Genomic DNA, 15651 nt, shown 5'->3' on the forward strand with positions numbered 1-15651 from the left:
CTCTTCATCGGCAGTGGCATAAATTCAACACCCCTTTCAATCAATGACGTTGCAGCTGCAGCCCTTTCAACAAACCTCTCCGCCAAATGCTTGAACGACATCCGCACCATGGCAGTGACAAGCAATCCTCTTGCCGACTTCAATAACTCGTTGAAAGACTCTGACACGTTTGTAGTCAGAATTCCCCATCTTCTTCCACCATCCGCATGCAAAGTCCACTTGTGAAGCTCATGTCGTATCAACCAATGATAGGCTCTCTCGTCTTCCTACCTAATAGATTCCATGTGCCTCCGGAATTTATGCTCTTGGTGGTCTGTTGCTGCCATCCACATCAAATCATGCAGATCCTTGTTGGGATGTGCCTTCTCGAAATTGGCCTTAAAGTGCCTCACACAGTAACGGTGGTAGGCATAAGGTTCTTGCTATGCAAGCAAGTTCTCTACAAAACTTAAGATACCACCATGCCGATCAGATATTAGACAAATACCGGAACGCTGTTTGACAACGTGCTCTTTCAAATGGTTCAAAAATAGCGTCCACGTCTCTTGGCTTTCATTGGCACAAATAGCAAAACCTAGAGGAAATATTTGTCCATTAGCATCTAGTGCAACGGCTATCAACAGCTTGATATCATACTTTCCATAGACACGAGTGCCGTCTATGGATATTACCGGCCGACAATGCGAAAAACCATCAATTGCTGGTTTAAATGCCCAGAATACATAATTGAATATATATTCTCATTTTCCCGGACTACGCTCAAGCTTCCATTCAACAACCGTCCCGGGGTTAAAGTGTTGTAGTGCGGCCATGTACTTGGGTAGAGTTGTAAATGACTTATCCCAGTTACCATAAATAATTTCAAATGCACGTTTGCGCCCGAGAAATGCCTTTCTTTTGGTAATGGTATGACCATATTCCTGGTGGACTGATGTAATGCACTCTTTGATTTTATACCTTATGGACGCTTCAAGGTGTGGAATAAGGACAAGAGAAATCAAGTCAATATCCAAGTTTTAGTGATTCCCATTGAATGTGTCCATTTCACATATGTGGGTGGGAATATATTTACCCACTTTTCACAGATCTGTGTTCTTTTTGCTTGCATGCAGCATCCAATGAAAACCCGTAAATCATCTGCGACAAACGACCTTGTATACATTCGGACTTGACTCCCATACCGTCATCTCACGATACTCTTTTACGCTGTACATTTTCGCCGCCCTGCTTAGGCGCACTTTATCAGGAAAAAGCATGCCCTTTGCCAGCACCGTTGGTCTAGAATCATCCCACATTGCTGTCCGAATTTCATCAAAATCCCTTATGAGAGCATCCACATCCGGCATACTTGGCAAGTTATCAAGGTAGGAAATCTTCTTTGAATGAAACGACACTTAGGACTCGTACACTCTTGGTCTAACGGGGGGTGGAGCATACTCCCTCGTCAAATCAGGTCCTTCATTCTCTTCCTCCTCGTCACCATCCTCACGGGGGAAGGGTGTGTCGTCTCCGAAATTATCGGCATTGTTGTCATAATCATTGTTCTCTTCCTCACTCTGTGCATCTGCTAGATCCCAATTTAATATGTCATCTTCGGGCAATTGAATGAGGACAGGTGGTTCAACTTGCTCGTTTTCACTGCACAAACAACAAAATAATAAGCTACTGAAATTAATAAATACTTTCCATATAGTTGTATCACTTCACTTACAAGTCGTAATGTATTGACATTTCTTGATGGGCATTATCCTGTTGGTGATGACTCTCGAATAGACCACCATGATCCAACACACCAGAACTACGCATATTCCAACTAGGCGTGGGTTTATAACTTGTAAAAGTCATATCTGGACGGTACCCCCTGTGGAATATATGAGTGTTAATACAAATTTAATACAAAAAAAATATATATCGAAACACTAAGGAAAATTGAAGTTTACCACTTGTCTTGTAGATTATGTAAAGCAGGAGAGAAATTATTTCCTCGCTCCTCATTCACCCGTAGTGATAAGTTTAAATCAGGGAACACTTTTTCATCCGGAACCTGTCCGGCAAAAATTGCTCCAGAATAATCACCCGATGACTGAGGGTTATCCCTACTATGCGCAACCTCATTATTGCGAACGTCTTTGACCTTGACGTACATTTCCAACATTTTTATTACAAGAAATTTCTGGTATTCGGAGTCCTCAAAAAATCTCTCAAAGTTTCATCATCGTCGATGTTAAACTCAGCGTAACAAGCAACCCCTTGCGGAGTGACGGAATACGGATATCTTCCGGTTACTTTAAAGTTCACTGAACGTTTCCTCACACTCATTTTATTACATAACAACGATACCAATCTATCGTACTCCATTGTATGTGACAACTTAACATAACATTGTGGAGATAAACTATAGCTCACAGAGTTATTCGCCACCACAACCTCACCCTCCCAATATAATGAAACCCTTACTTTTCGCTCTTCAGACATTATGAAAAAATGCTTGAGAATTTAACAAGAAGAAAAATTTGAACGAGAGTTAGGAATATTTTTTAATGGATTTTTGTAAAATCCTAACGCATTTAAATAAGGCAATGCCTAGCTCGATGGGCTGAATTTTTTTCGGTATAGCGCTCTTTTAAAGAGCGCTATACCCATTTGAATTATTGTTATATCAGTTAAACGCAGGAGATTTATTGGTGGGCCCACAAAACAGGTATAGCGCGGCTATATAACGCGCTATGTATATAGCGCGATTTAAAAGAGCGTTATATATATATATATATATATATATATATAGCGCTCTTTTAAAGAGCGCTATACTTTAACGGCCAAAACTCTGTTAAAGCATAGCGCTCTTTAAAAGAGCGATATATATAAAAATATCACTATTTTTTTTTAAACACACATTTTTGTCACACTTGTCCAAAAGAACCACAAATGAGTTCCGGACTCGACGACCAAATAGGGCGCCCCGTGCAATTTTTACTGCTTAAATTGGGTTGCCGAAATAGGCTATCTGTGAACTTCCGGAGCCCAATTGAACCTTGGCAGGAAACGTCATCCTCTCGATTTGTTTTGCATCTTATCCTGTAAAGGAAAAAATAAAATCATACGAGAACCAAAAAAAACAAAAGGAAAATAATTCTAAACATCATGCAGTGCGTTTAATTGTGAACCAATCAAAGAGAAGACTATATATCTATATCCAAGCAAAACAAAAGAGTGTTTCTTGTCTGCAAAAATGGCAGCTACTTCACTCTCACTGAGTCTTCCCTGGGCAGCGATAACTAATAGGGTCAGTGCAGAAGCGAACACTCTGAATAGGCATGCGAACATTATCGCATGCTCAGCATCAGAAAACACATTCTCTCATCAAGAGAGTAAGTCAACTATCTTTGAGGTAAAAGCTTATATATCAACCGTTTAGTGTTGATTTTAACCAAATAGTTTTGAATTACTCTGTTTCAGGAAGTGGCATGAGGAGGCCATTTCTATGGGGAGTAGGAGCTCTTTTATTACCCACGAGTCCCCTTCTGGCTCAAGGTACTCACTCACTCTGTTATAATTAGATTAATTTGTCTTTTCTTCTTGGAGAATTTATCACATGATGTCTGCAGGAAAACCAGAAAACTATGAAATCTTTGTTGACAAACAAGATGGCTATTCATATTACTATCCATCAGATTGGAGGGTATGTATGTATGTATGATACTTTTTAATTTTTTGAAATTATTTTCTTTGACTTACTTTGTTAGGACAGGAATTTGATTTCAGAGGTCACGATTCTGCATTTAAGGACAGATATCTACAACTGCAAAATGTCCGACTAAGTTTTATACCAACTGATAAATCAGATATCCGTGATTTAGGGCCAATCGAAGAGGTAAATATTGGCTATTCCTCTATGTAGATGCAATAAAAATATGTATGTGATGCTTGCTGATTCTTCCTTACTTTGAAAAGGTTGTGGCCAACCTGGTAAAACATGTTTACTCTGCACCAAATCAGGTGGCAAACATAATGGAAATGAGGGAGGTATGATCTCTCTCTATTAATATTTGTTTACCCTAAAAATCGGATAACAATTGAATTTATACGCAGTTTTAAGTATACGTGATATAACTTGATACAAATTAAGGAAACAGATTAGAATTTAAATTGGCAATAAAAGAATAAATGTAAACCACACAAATCGAATAGCCTTACGCCAAACTGTTTACCAAATCGAACAGCCTTGGCCCTCGAGTTCGATCACCCTTGAACCAAGAGATGTCTCCACTAATATATGAACAGAATAACAAGATGAATAAAAGCTAGAAAATGACAGTATATTGCATTATGTTGCGTCATACCCCCTTATATATAGTAGAGGAGTCCTACTCTTGATACAATTCTATACAAGGTAAAAAATCTCATGATTTGCTAATAAATCGGCCTATCCTTGATACGTGCCGAGAATTCCGCCGTGATCTACAACCGATCGCGGATATTTCGTCCTTCTATTATTCGGCTCGGCAAATTTTCCTCGATCTCGTTTGACCTCGATTTTGTTCGATGACATGGTCTCGAGCTTAACGATATAACTTCGCACCTCGGTTCGATAAAATTCGAGGTCGAACTTTAACCTACCATATTTCAGTCTTGATTAGTCACACAAGAGGCGAACCCGGTTTTGACCGTATATAGATAGTCCCCTTGTTTCTCGGAGAGAATATGAAAAGAAACGATATGAACTTTCGAATACCCTCTCGATGTGCCATGACGTAAGCGACAAACGAATACCGAAACGTCCCGTCGGTCCAATTACCAAGACATTAAATGCCTGTCAGTTGCTGGTCGGCCACCACGGGTTCTGAATCGTCATCAACAAGCTATAAATACCCTAACTTTCATTTATTCAAACTTTGCGTTCAAAGGTCTTCCTATTCTTGTTCTTCAAAAATCCCTTTGCTCTCCAACTCTTACACCCAAATTTCTTGAACTTTTAGCAAACCGCTAAAAATACCTTCTTAATTTCCATTTCTTCTTTTCTACAATAGCGAAAACTTCTAAGACTATCCCGCAAAAAGAGGCCGCCTCTTCATGACGACCCGTCGGCGATGGGGCTGCGGCGAAACCACACCCTGAGGAGTTCGTTCCTACTGGGTGCCCGACCGTTGCCGATTTTAAGATTGAAAACATTTCCTCGATACCGGGTCGATGCGAGCCGGTCTCGAAGTACATATGTACGATCACCGATGATCTCCTCACCAAGGTTAAAGAAGATAGCAACTGGGCCAATAAACATGTGGTGGTGTCTTCGCTTGAGGAGTCAATCACTACCCACATGGAGGGTTTTTTAAGTGTGTGACAATGGGAAACAGTTTATCGGCAGCAAAGTGACCAAGTTTCTCGAAGATCATAAGATCAAAAGAATCTTATCGACACCTTATCACCCTAGCGGGAACGGGCAAGCCGAATCCACCAACAAAACCATAATCCAAAACCATAAGAAGAGGTTAACCGACGCCAAAGGAAAATGGAAGGAGATCCTACCCGAAGTCCTTTGGGCATACCGCATGACTGCGAAATCCAGTACCGGGGCTACGCCGTTTTTATTAGTTTATGGCGCCGAAGCCTTAATATCGGTTGAAGTTGGGGAACCAAGTATCAGATACCGATATGCAAAAAAGGAGTCAAATGACAAGGCCATGAATACGAGCTTGGAACTATTGGATGAATGGCGTGAGGCCGCCCTTGTTCGATTGGCTGCCCAAAAACAACGGATCGAGAGGTACTACAATCGAAGGGCCAACCTTCGATACTTTAATGCTGGGGACTTAGTGCTAAGGAAAGTCACCCTAAACACCCGAAATCAGAATGAAGGGAAATTGGGTCCGAACTGGGAAGGACCGTACCAGATTCTCGAGTTCACTGGGAAAGGGTCCTACAAGCTCGGAATGATGGACGGAGAACAACTACTGAGCAATTGGAATATATCTCACCTAAAACGGTATTACTGCTAAGGTACGAACCCATTTCATTTCTTTTTATTTTGGACTAACACTTGTTGGCGATCAACAAAAAGCGGCACGAAGTCTTTAGGTCTGAAAGCACGCGTTGTACTCTTTTATCCTTAGACCTGTTTGTCCCAAATGGATTTTTCGGAAATGTTTTTAATGAGGCAACAATGGATCATGCTAACTTAGAATCAAGTCTGATTATGAATCGGTACCGAAGATTAATTCAACAATATCCGAGGTTCCTCTACAATCAACCTCGAATACTGGGGGTATTACCCTCGGATATGCATTACCTTCGGATATCAACTTTAGCGAGGAAATTACTTCGTAAAGGAAGGGTCTCGATAGGTAGGATTTATTGTAAGGGCCAAACTCAAACGAACCATGCCCATATAGATTGCTCGAGCCCTAGCATAAAACATGTACGCATGTATGACTGTTTTGCACAAGAATAAAGAGAAGTACTTTCCTTGCGATCATCTTATGTTTTAAAAATAATTTCCTCTTTACATCCCTTAAAGAGTTTCGTACTTTTGATCTCCTCAAAATAATGAGACCAAGGGAAATCCATAATCGGAATACGAACGACCACTCCCTCACTCGGGGACTATCGTCCGAAAAACTCGAACAACCCAAGTCACTGTGCCTCGAAGGTATAAGACCTATTAGGAAACTCTCCGATTTTTAAAGGCCACGGCCACCCCACTCGGGGACTGCTATCTTGGGCAAGCCCGGATAGCTCGGGAAAACAAGTCCAATAGGAAGCTCCCAAACTAAAAGGCTACGACCGAATTAATACGGCTCGGAGACGTCTGAAACCCATAACAAAAGCTAGGCCTCCGGAAAAATAAAAAATTCACCACCGGTTCTAAAGGCTACCTTCAGTAAATTACAATCTCGGCTACCTACTTGGGGAAAGGGTTTCGATAACACCGAACCCCCAAGACACCTTAAAACAAAGTAAGGCAAAAACAAGGTTTGTTTGAACTTTCGGACATAGCCTAAATTATTTTATGTTAAGGCGTTCCGGCCCTTGTGAATACAAGTAAATAAGCAAAGGGAAAATTTGAAAGCCAAAAGGGAAAGAAAGCCTTGGATATATAATCTTTTTACAAAGGCCAGAATGGCTCGGTATAGGAATATACAATGGCCAAAACGGCCTCAAAAAGATGCAAAAAGAAAATAATAAAAACATCTAAAGACCTAAGTGGCCTGGCCCTCATCGGAGGCAGCGTCTTCATCCTCGGGGTCTCCCCCGCCTTCAGACTCAGATAAGCTCTCGGAGCCTTCCTCGGGAAAAACCAGCTTCCGGGCCCTGGCTTCTTCTACCTTGGCATTCTCGATTTCCGCCAATATGTCAAAGCCCTGAGCATGGAATCCCTCGAGGGCTTCCCTTCGAGCTTCCCACCTTGTATGATCCACTATGCCCTTGACCTGTGCTTGGATAGCGTCGACGTCAACCTTGAACTAGGCCACTTTAGTATCGGCCTTGGTATTCGCCATGACCACCTCAGATTTGGCCGCCTCGAGCTCCGTGGCCAGGCTCTCTTGGCTAGAAGTAGCCGAGTTAAGCTCAGATTGGAGCTCCTCGATCCTCTTGGCCTACACCGAGGTCTTCTCCTTTGCAGCCCAAAGCTGAGCCGCGACCGACTCCAGTTGTGCTTGGACAACTTTCTTTTTCAAGGCTAAGAGGTCCATATTTTTCTTGAACTCCTCAACCTCAGCTTGCATCGTATCTACCTGTGCCTGGAGCTGCCCGATCTGTTCAAGCCTCTGTCGGACCTACAAGATCGGATGGTTAGCCACTACGTCTAATTCGTCTTCACTATCATGAAGTACTCAAATTACCTGCCCGGCCATCTCGATGTGTTCCCTCCAAGCCACTTCTAACTCGACCTGAAGCTTCTCACTCAGAAGCTTGTAGGTATCCCTCTTCTCGGTGAGCTCCCGAACCTCAACCTCGTGCTGGGTTAACTTCTCCCGGATTCGGAGGAAAGCCTCATGGTGCAATACCGAGGCCTGCAAGCGTAAAGAAGGGTATTAGGATTATTTACAACTTCAAGTTTAAAATAAGTAATGAAGTGACACTCGAAGTTACCCGATTCAAAGCATGTTGGGCCTCATTGAATAAGCAGGGTGCTTCCACCGCATCCATCATGGCCTGGTCCTCTTCGGTTACCAAGCAACTGAGGTAGCTAGCAACCCCCACGAGGGCAGAGAAAACCTGGGCATCCTCCGGGACGGAGAAAGTTATTGACCGCCTGCGGTCAGGGTCAACACTTGTGGCCGGGAATCAATCCACCAGCTTTCGGCTCGATAAAGTCCCACTGGCACCTGATGATGGTACCTTCCTTAACATCGACAAGTCACTTAGCCTGGTGACATCTTCTGAGGTAGTGGACTCTAGCCCATCCAAGAAGTGGTGGATATCAGTCACCCCTGAGTCCCCTCGTAGGAACGACTTTCTAACATACCGATCTCGCGAATCATGGCGTCTGAAATCTGAGGGGACCCGGTAAGGTTGATCACCCCAAGCTCGTCTCTCGGTCCACCTTCCTCTGCTAGAGAATTGTCGGCCCCGGTCTCTCTCTCGACCCCCCTAGCTTGGGGCGGAGTGGACTCACCCACTTCTGGTTTAGGATCTTCGGCTAAAACTCCCTCATCGACCTCCTTATATCGAGACAGGACAATTTCAGCACCCACCATTTCGGAGGGCCCTTGTATCACGACACCTGCCCGCACGCGGGCCACCAGCTTGGATTTTTCTTCTTCTTCTTCTTCTTCTTCTTCTTCTTCTTCTTCTTCAAACTCATCCCTTAATCGACGGATTGAGTCTGAGGATAGAGCATCGATGCTTCCCTTGGGCTTGCGCGACCTCTTCTTCGGTTTTTTCTTTTCCGAGTTCGGGGAACTCGGAGCCCTTCTTCTCTTCTTTTCATCACCCTACCTCGGAGCAGGGGACTCAAGAGGCACATCCTCATTATCGGATGGAGGCCTCATAGCAACATCCTTGGGGAGACCTACAAGAGAAAATAGATAAGAATTCGACAGCGAAAGGAGGAAATCAAACATTATTACATCAGGAAAGAAAACTTACCATGATTACGGGCCTCCCATCGACCATTCGATAATTCCATCCAAGCACACTCGGAATATGGTCTCTGTGACACAAGGCCCTCGATCCATTCCTTGAGTTGAGGAACTAAGTCCGGCATTTGGACCATAGCTGCAACACCAAAAACATCGATAAGAAAGGATATAAGAGGGAAAACAACAAGATTAAATCTTCAAGGCAAAGTACTACTTACGCTTCATGTTCTATTTCTCGGGAAATGGCATGTCCTCGGCAGGGATCAGGTCTAAAGTCTTTATTCGAAAATATCGACCCATCCAACCTTGGTCTCGAGCCTCATCTATACTCGAGAACGGGGCCCTACTGGCCCGGCGACCAAGCTTGATCAGCCCCCCTCGATAGAGTCGGGGACTGTGGAGGCGCATAAGATGATTGAGGGTGAAGGGACACCCCTCGATTTTGTTTACGAAGAATCGAAGGAGAATCACTATTTTCCAGAAGGAAGGGTGAATCTGGCCAAGAGTCACATCGTACCTCTTGCAGAAAGCAATGATGAATGGGTCTAAGGGACCCAACGTGAAGGGGTAAGTGTAAACACTTAGAAAACCCTCAACGTGGGTATTGATCGACTCCTCGGGCGAAGGCACCATCACATGCTTGTTGGCCCAGTTGTAATCCTCTTTAACCTTGGTGAGGAGATCATCGGTGATTGTACATATGTACCTTGAGACCAGCTCGCATCGACCTGGTACCGAGGAAGTCTTTTCAACCTTAAAATCGGCAACGGTCGGGCACCCTGCCAGAACGAACTCCTCAGGGTAAGGTTTCGCCGCAGCCCCGTCGCCGGCGGGTCGTGATGAAGAGGCGGCCTCCTTTTATGGTACAGTCTTAGAAGTTTTCACCATTGTAGAACAGAAGAAAAGGAAATTAGGAAGGTATGCGGTTTGCTAAAAGTTCAAGAAATTTCGGTGCAAAAGTTGGAAAGCAAAGGGATTTTTGAAGAACAAGAATAGGAGGAGCTTTGAACATAAAGTTTGAATGAAGGAAAGTTAGGGTATTTATAGCTTGCTGATGACGGTTCAGAACCCGTAGTGGCCGACCAGCAACAGACATGCATTTAATGCCTTGGTAACTGGGTCGACAGGACATTTCTGTGCCCGTTTGTTGCTTACGGCATAGTCGGGTGTCTCAGTGACCGTTCGTCGCTTACGTCATGGCCCATCGAGACGGGATTCAGAAGTTCATATCGTTTCTCGTCATCTTCTCTCCGAGAAACGAGGGGACTGTCTGTATACGGTCAAAACCGGGCCCGCCCCTTGTTTGACTAATCAAGACTGGAATATGATAGGTTAAGGTTCGACCTCGAATTATATCGAACCGAGGTGCGAGGTTATACCATTAAGTTCGAGACCCCGGGACCGAACAAAATCGAGATCAGGCGAGATCGAGAGAAATTTGCCAAACCGAATAATAGAAGGGCGAAATATCCGCGATCGGTTGTAGATCACGGCGGAAATCTCGACACGTATCAAGGATAGGCCGATTAATTAGCTAATCATGAGATTTCTTACCTCATATGGAATTGTATCAAGAGTAGGACTCCCCTACTATATAAAGGAGTCTGATCATTTGTAAAAGAATATATTACGCAACATAAAGCAATATACTGTCATTCTCTAGCTTTTATTATCTTGTTATTCTGTTCATACATCAGTTGAGACATCTCTTGGTTCAAAGGCGATCGAACTTGAAGGCCAATGTTATTTGATTTGTGTGGTTTGTATATATTCTTTTATCGTCAATTTCAATTCTAATCTGTTTCCTTAATTTGTATCAAGTTATATCATGTATCCTTAAAACAGCGTATAAGGATTAGATGAACAACTCCTTTCAATATGTATTGACGTTATTTCTCCAACTGATGTAGAGAAGTACGGATGGGAAACACTATTGCACCTTTGAATATGTATTGACATCTCCAAATTTTTCTCGGGCAGCATTCGCTACCATAGCAATTGGAAATGGTAACCAGTCGCCCAGCACAGTTTACATCACAATTTTAGTTTCTGCCTTCAAATTAAGAAATTTTTGTACAGGGAGATACTACACACTAATCGTGGGAGCAAATGAAAGGCGATGGAGAAAATTCCGTAACAAACTTAAATTGGTGGCTGACTCTTTTCAGGTGCTGGACATCTAGAATTGCTCTCAACTTGTATCTAAGGCAGCTAATCATATAGTCATGGATTCTATATATCCTCTTGCAATGAATACATAATTCAAGATACACATATTCTCTAGGCAAAGGCGATTGAATGAAATTACAAAAATGTTTCCGAAACCACGTAAGCAAATATCGAGAATATTACAATGTATGTGTTTCAATTATTTTCCAGCTTTCTACAATTAACATGTAAGAAAAATATATAGCACGATGGCCAGGGGAACTTCAGTAGAAAAAATGAACAGAGAAACTAAACTACAACACACCCCAAAAGAATAGAGAAGGAAAAGAAGGAAAAATCGATAATCAAAGCTACGGCTACACTCATTTCAACTCTAAAATAACAAATCAAATATACCATGATGAGACAAGAAATAATACCAATCTACTGAACCCCACCTCCAAAAGAATATGTTTCGACATCCTATCTTCTGGCCTAACGGAATGCAATAAACCCCTTCCTCAACTAATTTGAGGAATGGATCATTCAAACTATCAGTTTCACTGCCTGAACCTTCCTAATTAAAACATATGATCAGATATCTTTATCATCTTTTCCAAGTAGCGGAGCACGATTTTGGAGGGAGTCTGCCGCGGTTCCCAACATGGTGGAAAATTGGCAAGTTCTTCAGCGACATAAAGTATGATTACAGATACTAGAGGCTCTCATCATTTCTGTTTCATCACTTCAGCGACATCATCCCTTCCGGAAGTGAGGTTGCATCAAGCGTACATACGAGCCATTTTTTGCCATTGGTGTATCATGGGTGCCTTCCTCTACAATTCTTCCTCCATTAAGTGCCACTATGTTGTCAACATGCCTCATCTTGGCTGCTCGGTGGGCAATTAGAATCGCAGTTTTGTTTCGCATGACAAGAGTATCAAGAGCCTCCTGTACCACTCGGCTTGATTCGGATTCAATGGAGGAGCATGCTTCATCCCATAATAGAATATGTGAAGTTTTCAATACAACACGAGCTATTGCAATTCTTTGCTTCTGTCCAGGGGTCAGATCTACGCCCCTCATCCCAATATGTGCGTCATATCCATGAGGCAAACTACTAATGAAATGATGAGCATCTGCTATTCTAGCACCTTCTTTCATCTCAGCTTCACTGGCATTGTTCCTTGCGTAAATTACGTTCTCCCCTATGGTGGTGGAGAAGATAACTGGCTCCTGCTGCACAACTCCTAGATGGTTCCTCAACCATCTCAAATTGTACGACTATAAATCTCGTCCATCAAGTAAAACCTGACCAGCAACTGGGTCGTAGAAACTCTCTATTAGAGATATAATGGTGCTCTTTCTAGAGCGAGAAACACCCACCACAGCTCACTACAAGAAATATGAGCTACGGCGACATTTTATAAATGTCATATTAAGTCACATAAATGCTACAAAGTCATTTACGATATTTGTTTTACATTTTAGTTCAAATGTCTTAAATTTCAATGTTGGAAATTTTTCGACATTTATACTAATGTCGGTAAAAGATTTACGACATTTATTTATGACTTTTATGGAAATGTCACATTATATTTGTGACATTTAACATAATGTCGGTAAATAAATATTAGTTTCTAAATTATTTTATTTACGACATTTAGAAGTGTCGGGACTTTTTGAGGTTAGTGACACTTACGCAACACATTTTGTTAATGTCAAAATTACTCATTGACGTTTGCACTTACTATTGAAGGGCATTTACTAGAAATGTAGAAATCATAACCATCAAATTTCAAAATTATATAATTACAAATGTCTATCAACATAGAGAATGTGAACTGAAATAAACTATTTGTATACAGAAGATCTCTATAACTAATTCCAAGAATGAAATGGTGCATAACTGTACGTCTTTATAATTAAACAATGCTTGAATCAAACTATTAGGCTGGATTCATGTAAAATGAAACTAGTTCTGCAACAAGAGATTTCTTCACTTCCACAACTCATTCTTCAGCTCTTTCTACTACTTCCCTTTAGCAACTTCTCCAATTCACTTGTGCATCCGCCCATTTGATATTTCCCTTGAATTGAGACAAGAATGTTGTCTGAGATAGTCAACCTATATTTTTATAAAATGGGTAATAAATTAGCAAGCAGTTGAAAGTTAAAAGAAGATATCATAATCTACATGCAAAAATGTTTTTAAAAATGAAGTTATATAGTGCAACTTCTGTTACCAGTAACATCATCTTTATGCGGTAGAACAACCACCTGAACTATTCCACAAGTTATCTTCCATCGACAAACAAAAAATCCTTATGAATAGAAAATACAACTTAAATAAAGAAAGAAGTTGTTTGCTGTCAAGTCTACAAGGACCTTACCATAAGATGCCACACACTAAACTTTCTCACTGCGACTCCATATCACACATGCACAGGATAATCACATGTGTGCAACCTTATTTTTCAGCTAATCAACCAACATAGCCATCAGTACATTTCAACCTAGTAAATTTTATACATGTTCAGCTGATTGCATAACTACCATAAGGAGAGAAACAATTATCAAAGTAATAGCACCCTATAATTAGACAATTTGGGAATTGACTTATTCTAAAGAAAGATGGAAATCTAATAAATTAACTTAATATTTTATCAAAAACAAAATTAAAATTTACTATCCAAAAATATTATTTAGCAGTGAATATCTTTAGTCGAAAAATAATTCAGAAAGAGAAAAAGGAAAAGGAAAACGAGATACAAACTCATACAGACACACACATATACAACACATAGAGAACAGCGAAGAAGTATGACTTCTTGATTCCCAATATATTGAAGGAAGCATATTCTTTTCATTGAACAAGTTACTAACTTTAAAATTTCTCAAAGATAAAATTCAACGATACTCACAATAGAGGTGTGGAAGGAAAAAACAAACAATAAGCATTGTCAGCTTTCCTTCTGAACGGAGCGGCACATGAGTTCTGCAACCTTGAGATTAGAAGAAACATTTGCTGCTGAAATGATTAATCAGATAAGAATTCAGGAAACCTCATCAATTTAGTTTTCGAAAATGAACGAACGGTCAAAGTATTTAAAATGCTCACTCAGGCATTTTGTCAAACACTCCTAGGGTGATATCCACAGCAGTATATTGTACAATAACACCCCACAATTTTCATTCAACAAACCCATGTCAAATCACCACACCATTATACTCACACTGTAAAATCACAACATAGATTACACTTTGAAATTCTAAACTTACAATTATTCTACTGTGAATATACAGGGCACAAGAAAATGCAGAGTAAATAAACATTATTCAATTCCTCCATAAAATCAAAACACTCCAGAAAGAAGGAACCATTCGAATCCAACCAATAATGAAAACAAAATGGTGATTTACGATGTCAGCATATAAAGAAATGGAAAGAGAGAATTAAGCAAGAAAACAGTACACTAGGATTCATTCATACTGCTATTCCTGAAGGTGCTTGAGGTTCACAGTTGGAGTGGAGGGATTTGGATGGGCCAGAGAAATTGGGGAGAGGGGGAGGGGGGAGTAGGGTTTTTTAGGAGGATTTTCACAGGGAATTGTTTTTGGGTGGGGGGGGAGTTTTGCAAAAAAGAAAATTCTTTCTTTTGAAATTAGTGAAAAAAAAGTGTACGTAATTTTTTTTTACGTTTATCATAAATATCACTAATTAAATGTCATTTTATTACTAATTATGTGACATTTAAATCAAATGTCACAATATTTTTGTCATTTTTAATTAAATGTCAGTATTTTTGTAACACTTTATAACAAATGTCAATAAAATATCTTTTTTCCGACATTTATCATAAAGGTCATTAATTAAATATCATCGTAGCATATATTTGCTGTAGTGGCAATAGTTTGCCTCCATTGACTTTGGGACTGAAATTGTTCAATACGAGGACTTTTGGTCTAGTTGGTTAAGATAAATCAATATTTTTCAATTCAATGCTTCCGTAGACATTTGAGGTTTCATAGCTGAGTTGTTTGTTACACCTAAGTTTTAATGATGACATATTTGGCAATGGTAATACTAATCTTACTCCAATCTGTGCTGGAAAATAGATAAATGGAATAAGAAGAGGCAATAACTGCAAAAATAAAGGAATGCAAGTGATCTTTCTAGAATCAAGTGATTAAGACACGAGGAAGATCAAATTTAAGATCAATATCCGAAATGATAGAAAAATCAAAGGAGCATCAATCAGACAACTTGTCTCAGCATACTGAAAGATCTATCGCCAAAAAGGGAAGATGAGATATCAACTCTCAATCAACACAATCATCCAAGAATCCCTCAGAAGGAAGTGGCAAGTACAAGGAAGGAGGTCGCGTTCTATGAATCCACTCCTTATCTATTGACTGGATT

The 15651-nt window shown here is 40.8% G+C and overlaps 2 protein-coding genes and 1 long non-coding RNA gene across 7 annotated transcripts; 1 reads left to right on the plus strand and 2 right to left on the minus strand.

Annotated features, from left to right (window-relative positions):
* The first annotated feature begins 3176 nt into the window (after positions 1-3176).
* On the plus strand, positions 3177-11404 carry LOC104106061 (photosynthetic NDH subunit of lumenal location 1, chloroplastic). 2 transcript variants are annotated; one of them, XM_009614539.4, is made up of 7 exons: positions 3177-3368; positions 3457-3531; positions 3615-3679; positions 3749-3871; positions 3952-4023; positions 10991-11087; positions 11160-11404. In XM_009614539.4, exons 1-7 carry the CDS (start codon positions 3230-3232, stop codon positions 11261-11263), a joined length of 675 nt encoding a protein of 224 aa, XP_009612834.1. In that variant the 5' UTR covers positions 3177-3229; the 3' UTR covers positions 11264-11404. The 2 variants fall into 2 exon arrangements, with proteins under 2 accessions (XP_009612834.1, XP_009612833.1); XM_009614538.4 differs by having other exon boundaries at positions 3182-3368; positions 3606-3679.
* A 432-nt stretch (positions 11405-11836) lies between these two features.
* Positions 11837-12963, minus strand: LOC104106062 (ABC transporter B family member 20-like). The gene is made up of 2 exons (XM_009614540.2): positions 12931-12963; positions 11837-12512 (listed from the first exon to the last, which is right to left on the minus strand). The coding sequence occupies exons 1-2, from the start codon at positions 12961-12963 to the stop codon at positions 11985-11987; spliced, it is 561 nt and encodes a 186-aa protein (XP_009612835.2). The 3' UTR covers positions 11837-11984.
* A 41-nt stretch (positions 12964-13004) lies between these two features.
* LOC104106060 (uncharacterized) lies at positions 13005-14848 on the minus strand. 4 transcript variants are annotated; one of them, XR_688476.4, is made up of 3 exons: positions 14350-14848; positions 14153-14259; positions 13005-13744 (listed from the first exon to the last, which is right to left on the minus strand). It is a non-coding gene; the product is annotated as an uncharacterized lncRNA (long non-coding RNA). The 4 variants fall into 4 exon arrangements; XR_688477.4 differs by having other exon boundaries at positions 13005-13529; positions 13622-13744; positions 14153-14848; XR_688475.4 differs by having other exon boundaries at positions 13005-13356; positions 13475-13744; positions 14153-14848.
* Positions 14849-15651: the final 803 nt, after the last annotated feature.

Source organism: Nicotiana tomentosiformis, chromosome 9, assembly GCF_000390325.3.
Source record: "Nicotiana tomentosiformis chromosome 9, ASM39032v3, whole genome shotgun sequence".
NCBI classification, from domain to species: domain Eukaryota; kingdom Viridiplantae; phylum Streptophyta; class Magnoliopsida; order Solanales; family Solanaceae; genus Nicotiana; species Nicotiana tomentosiformis.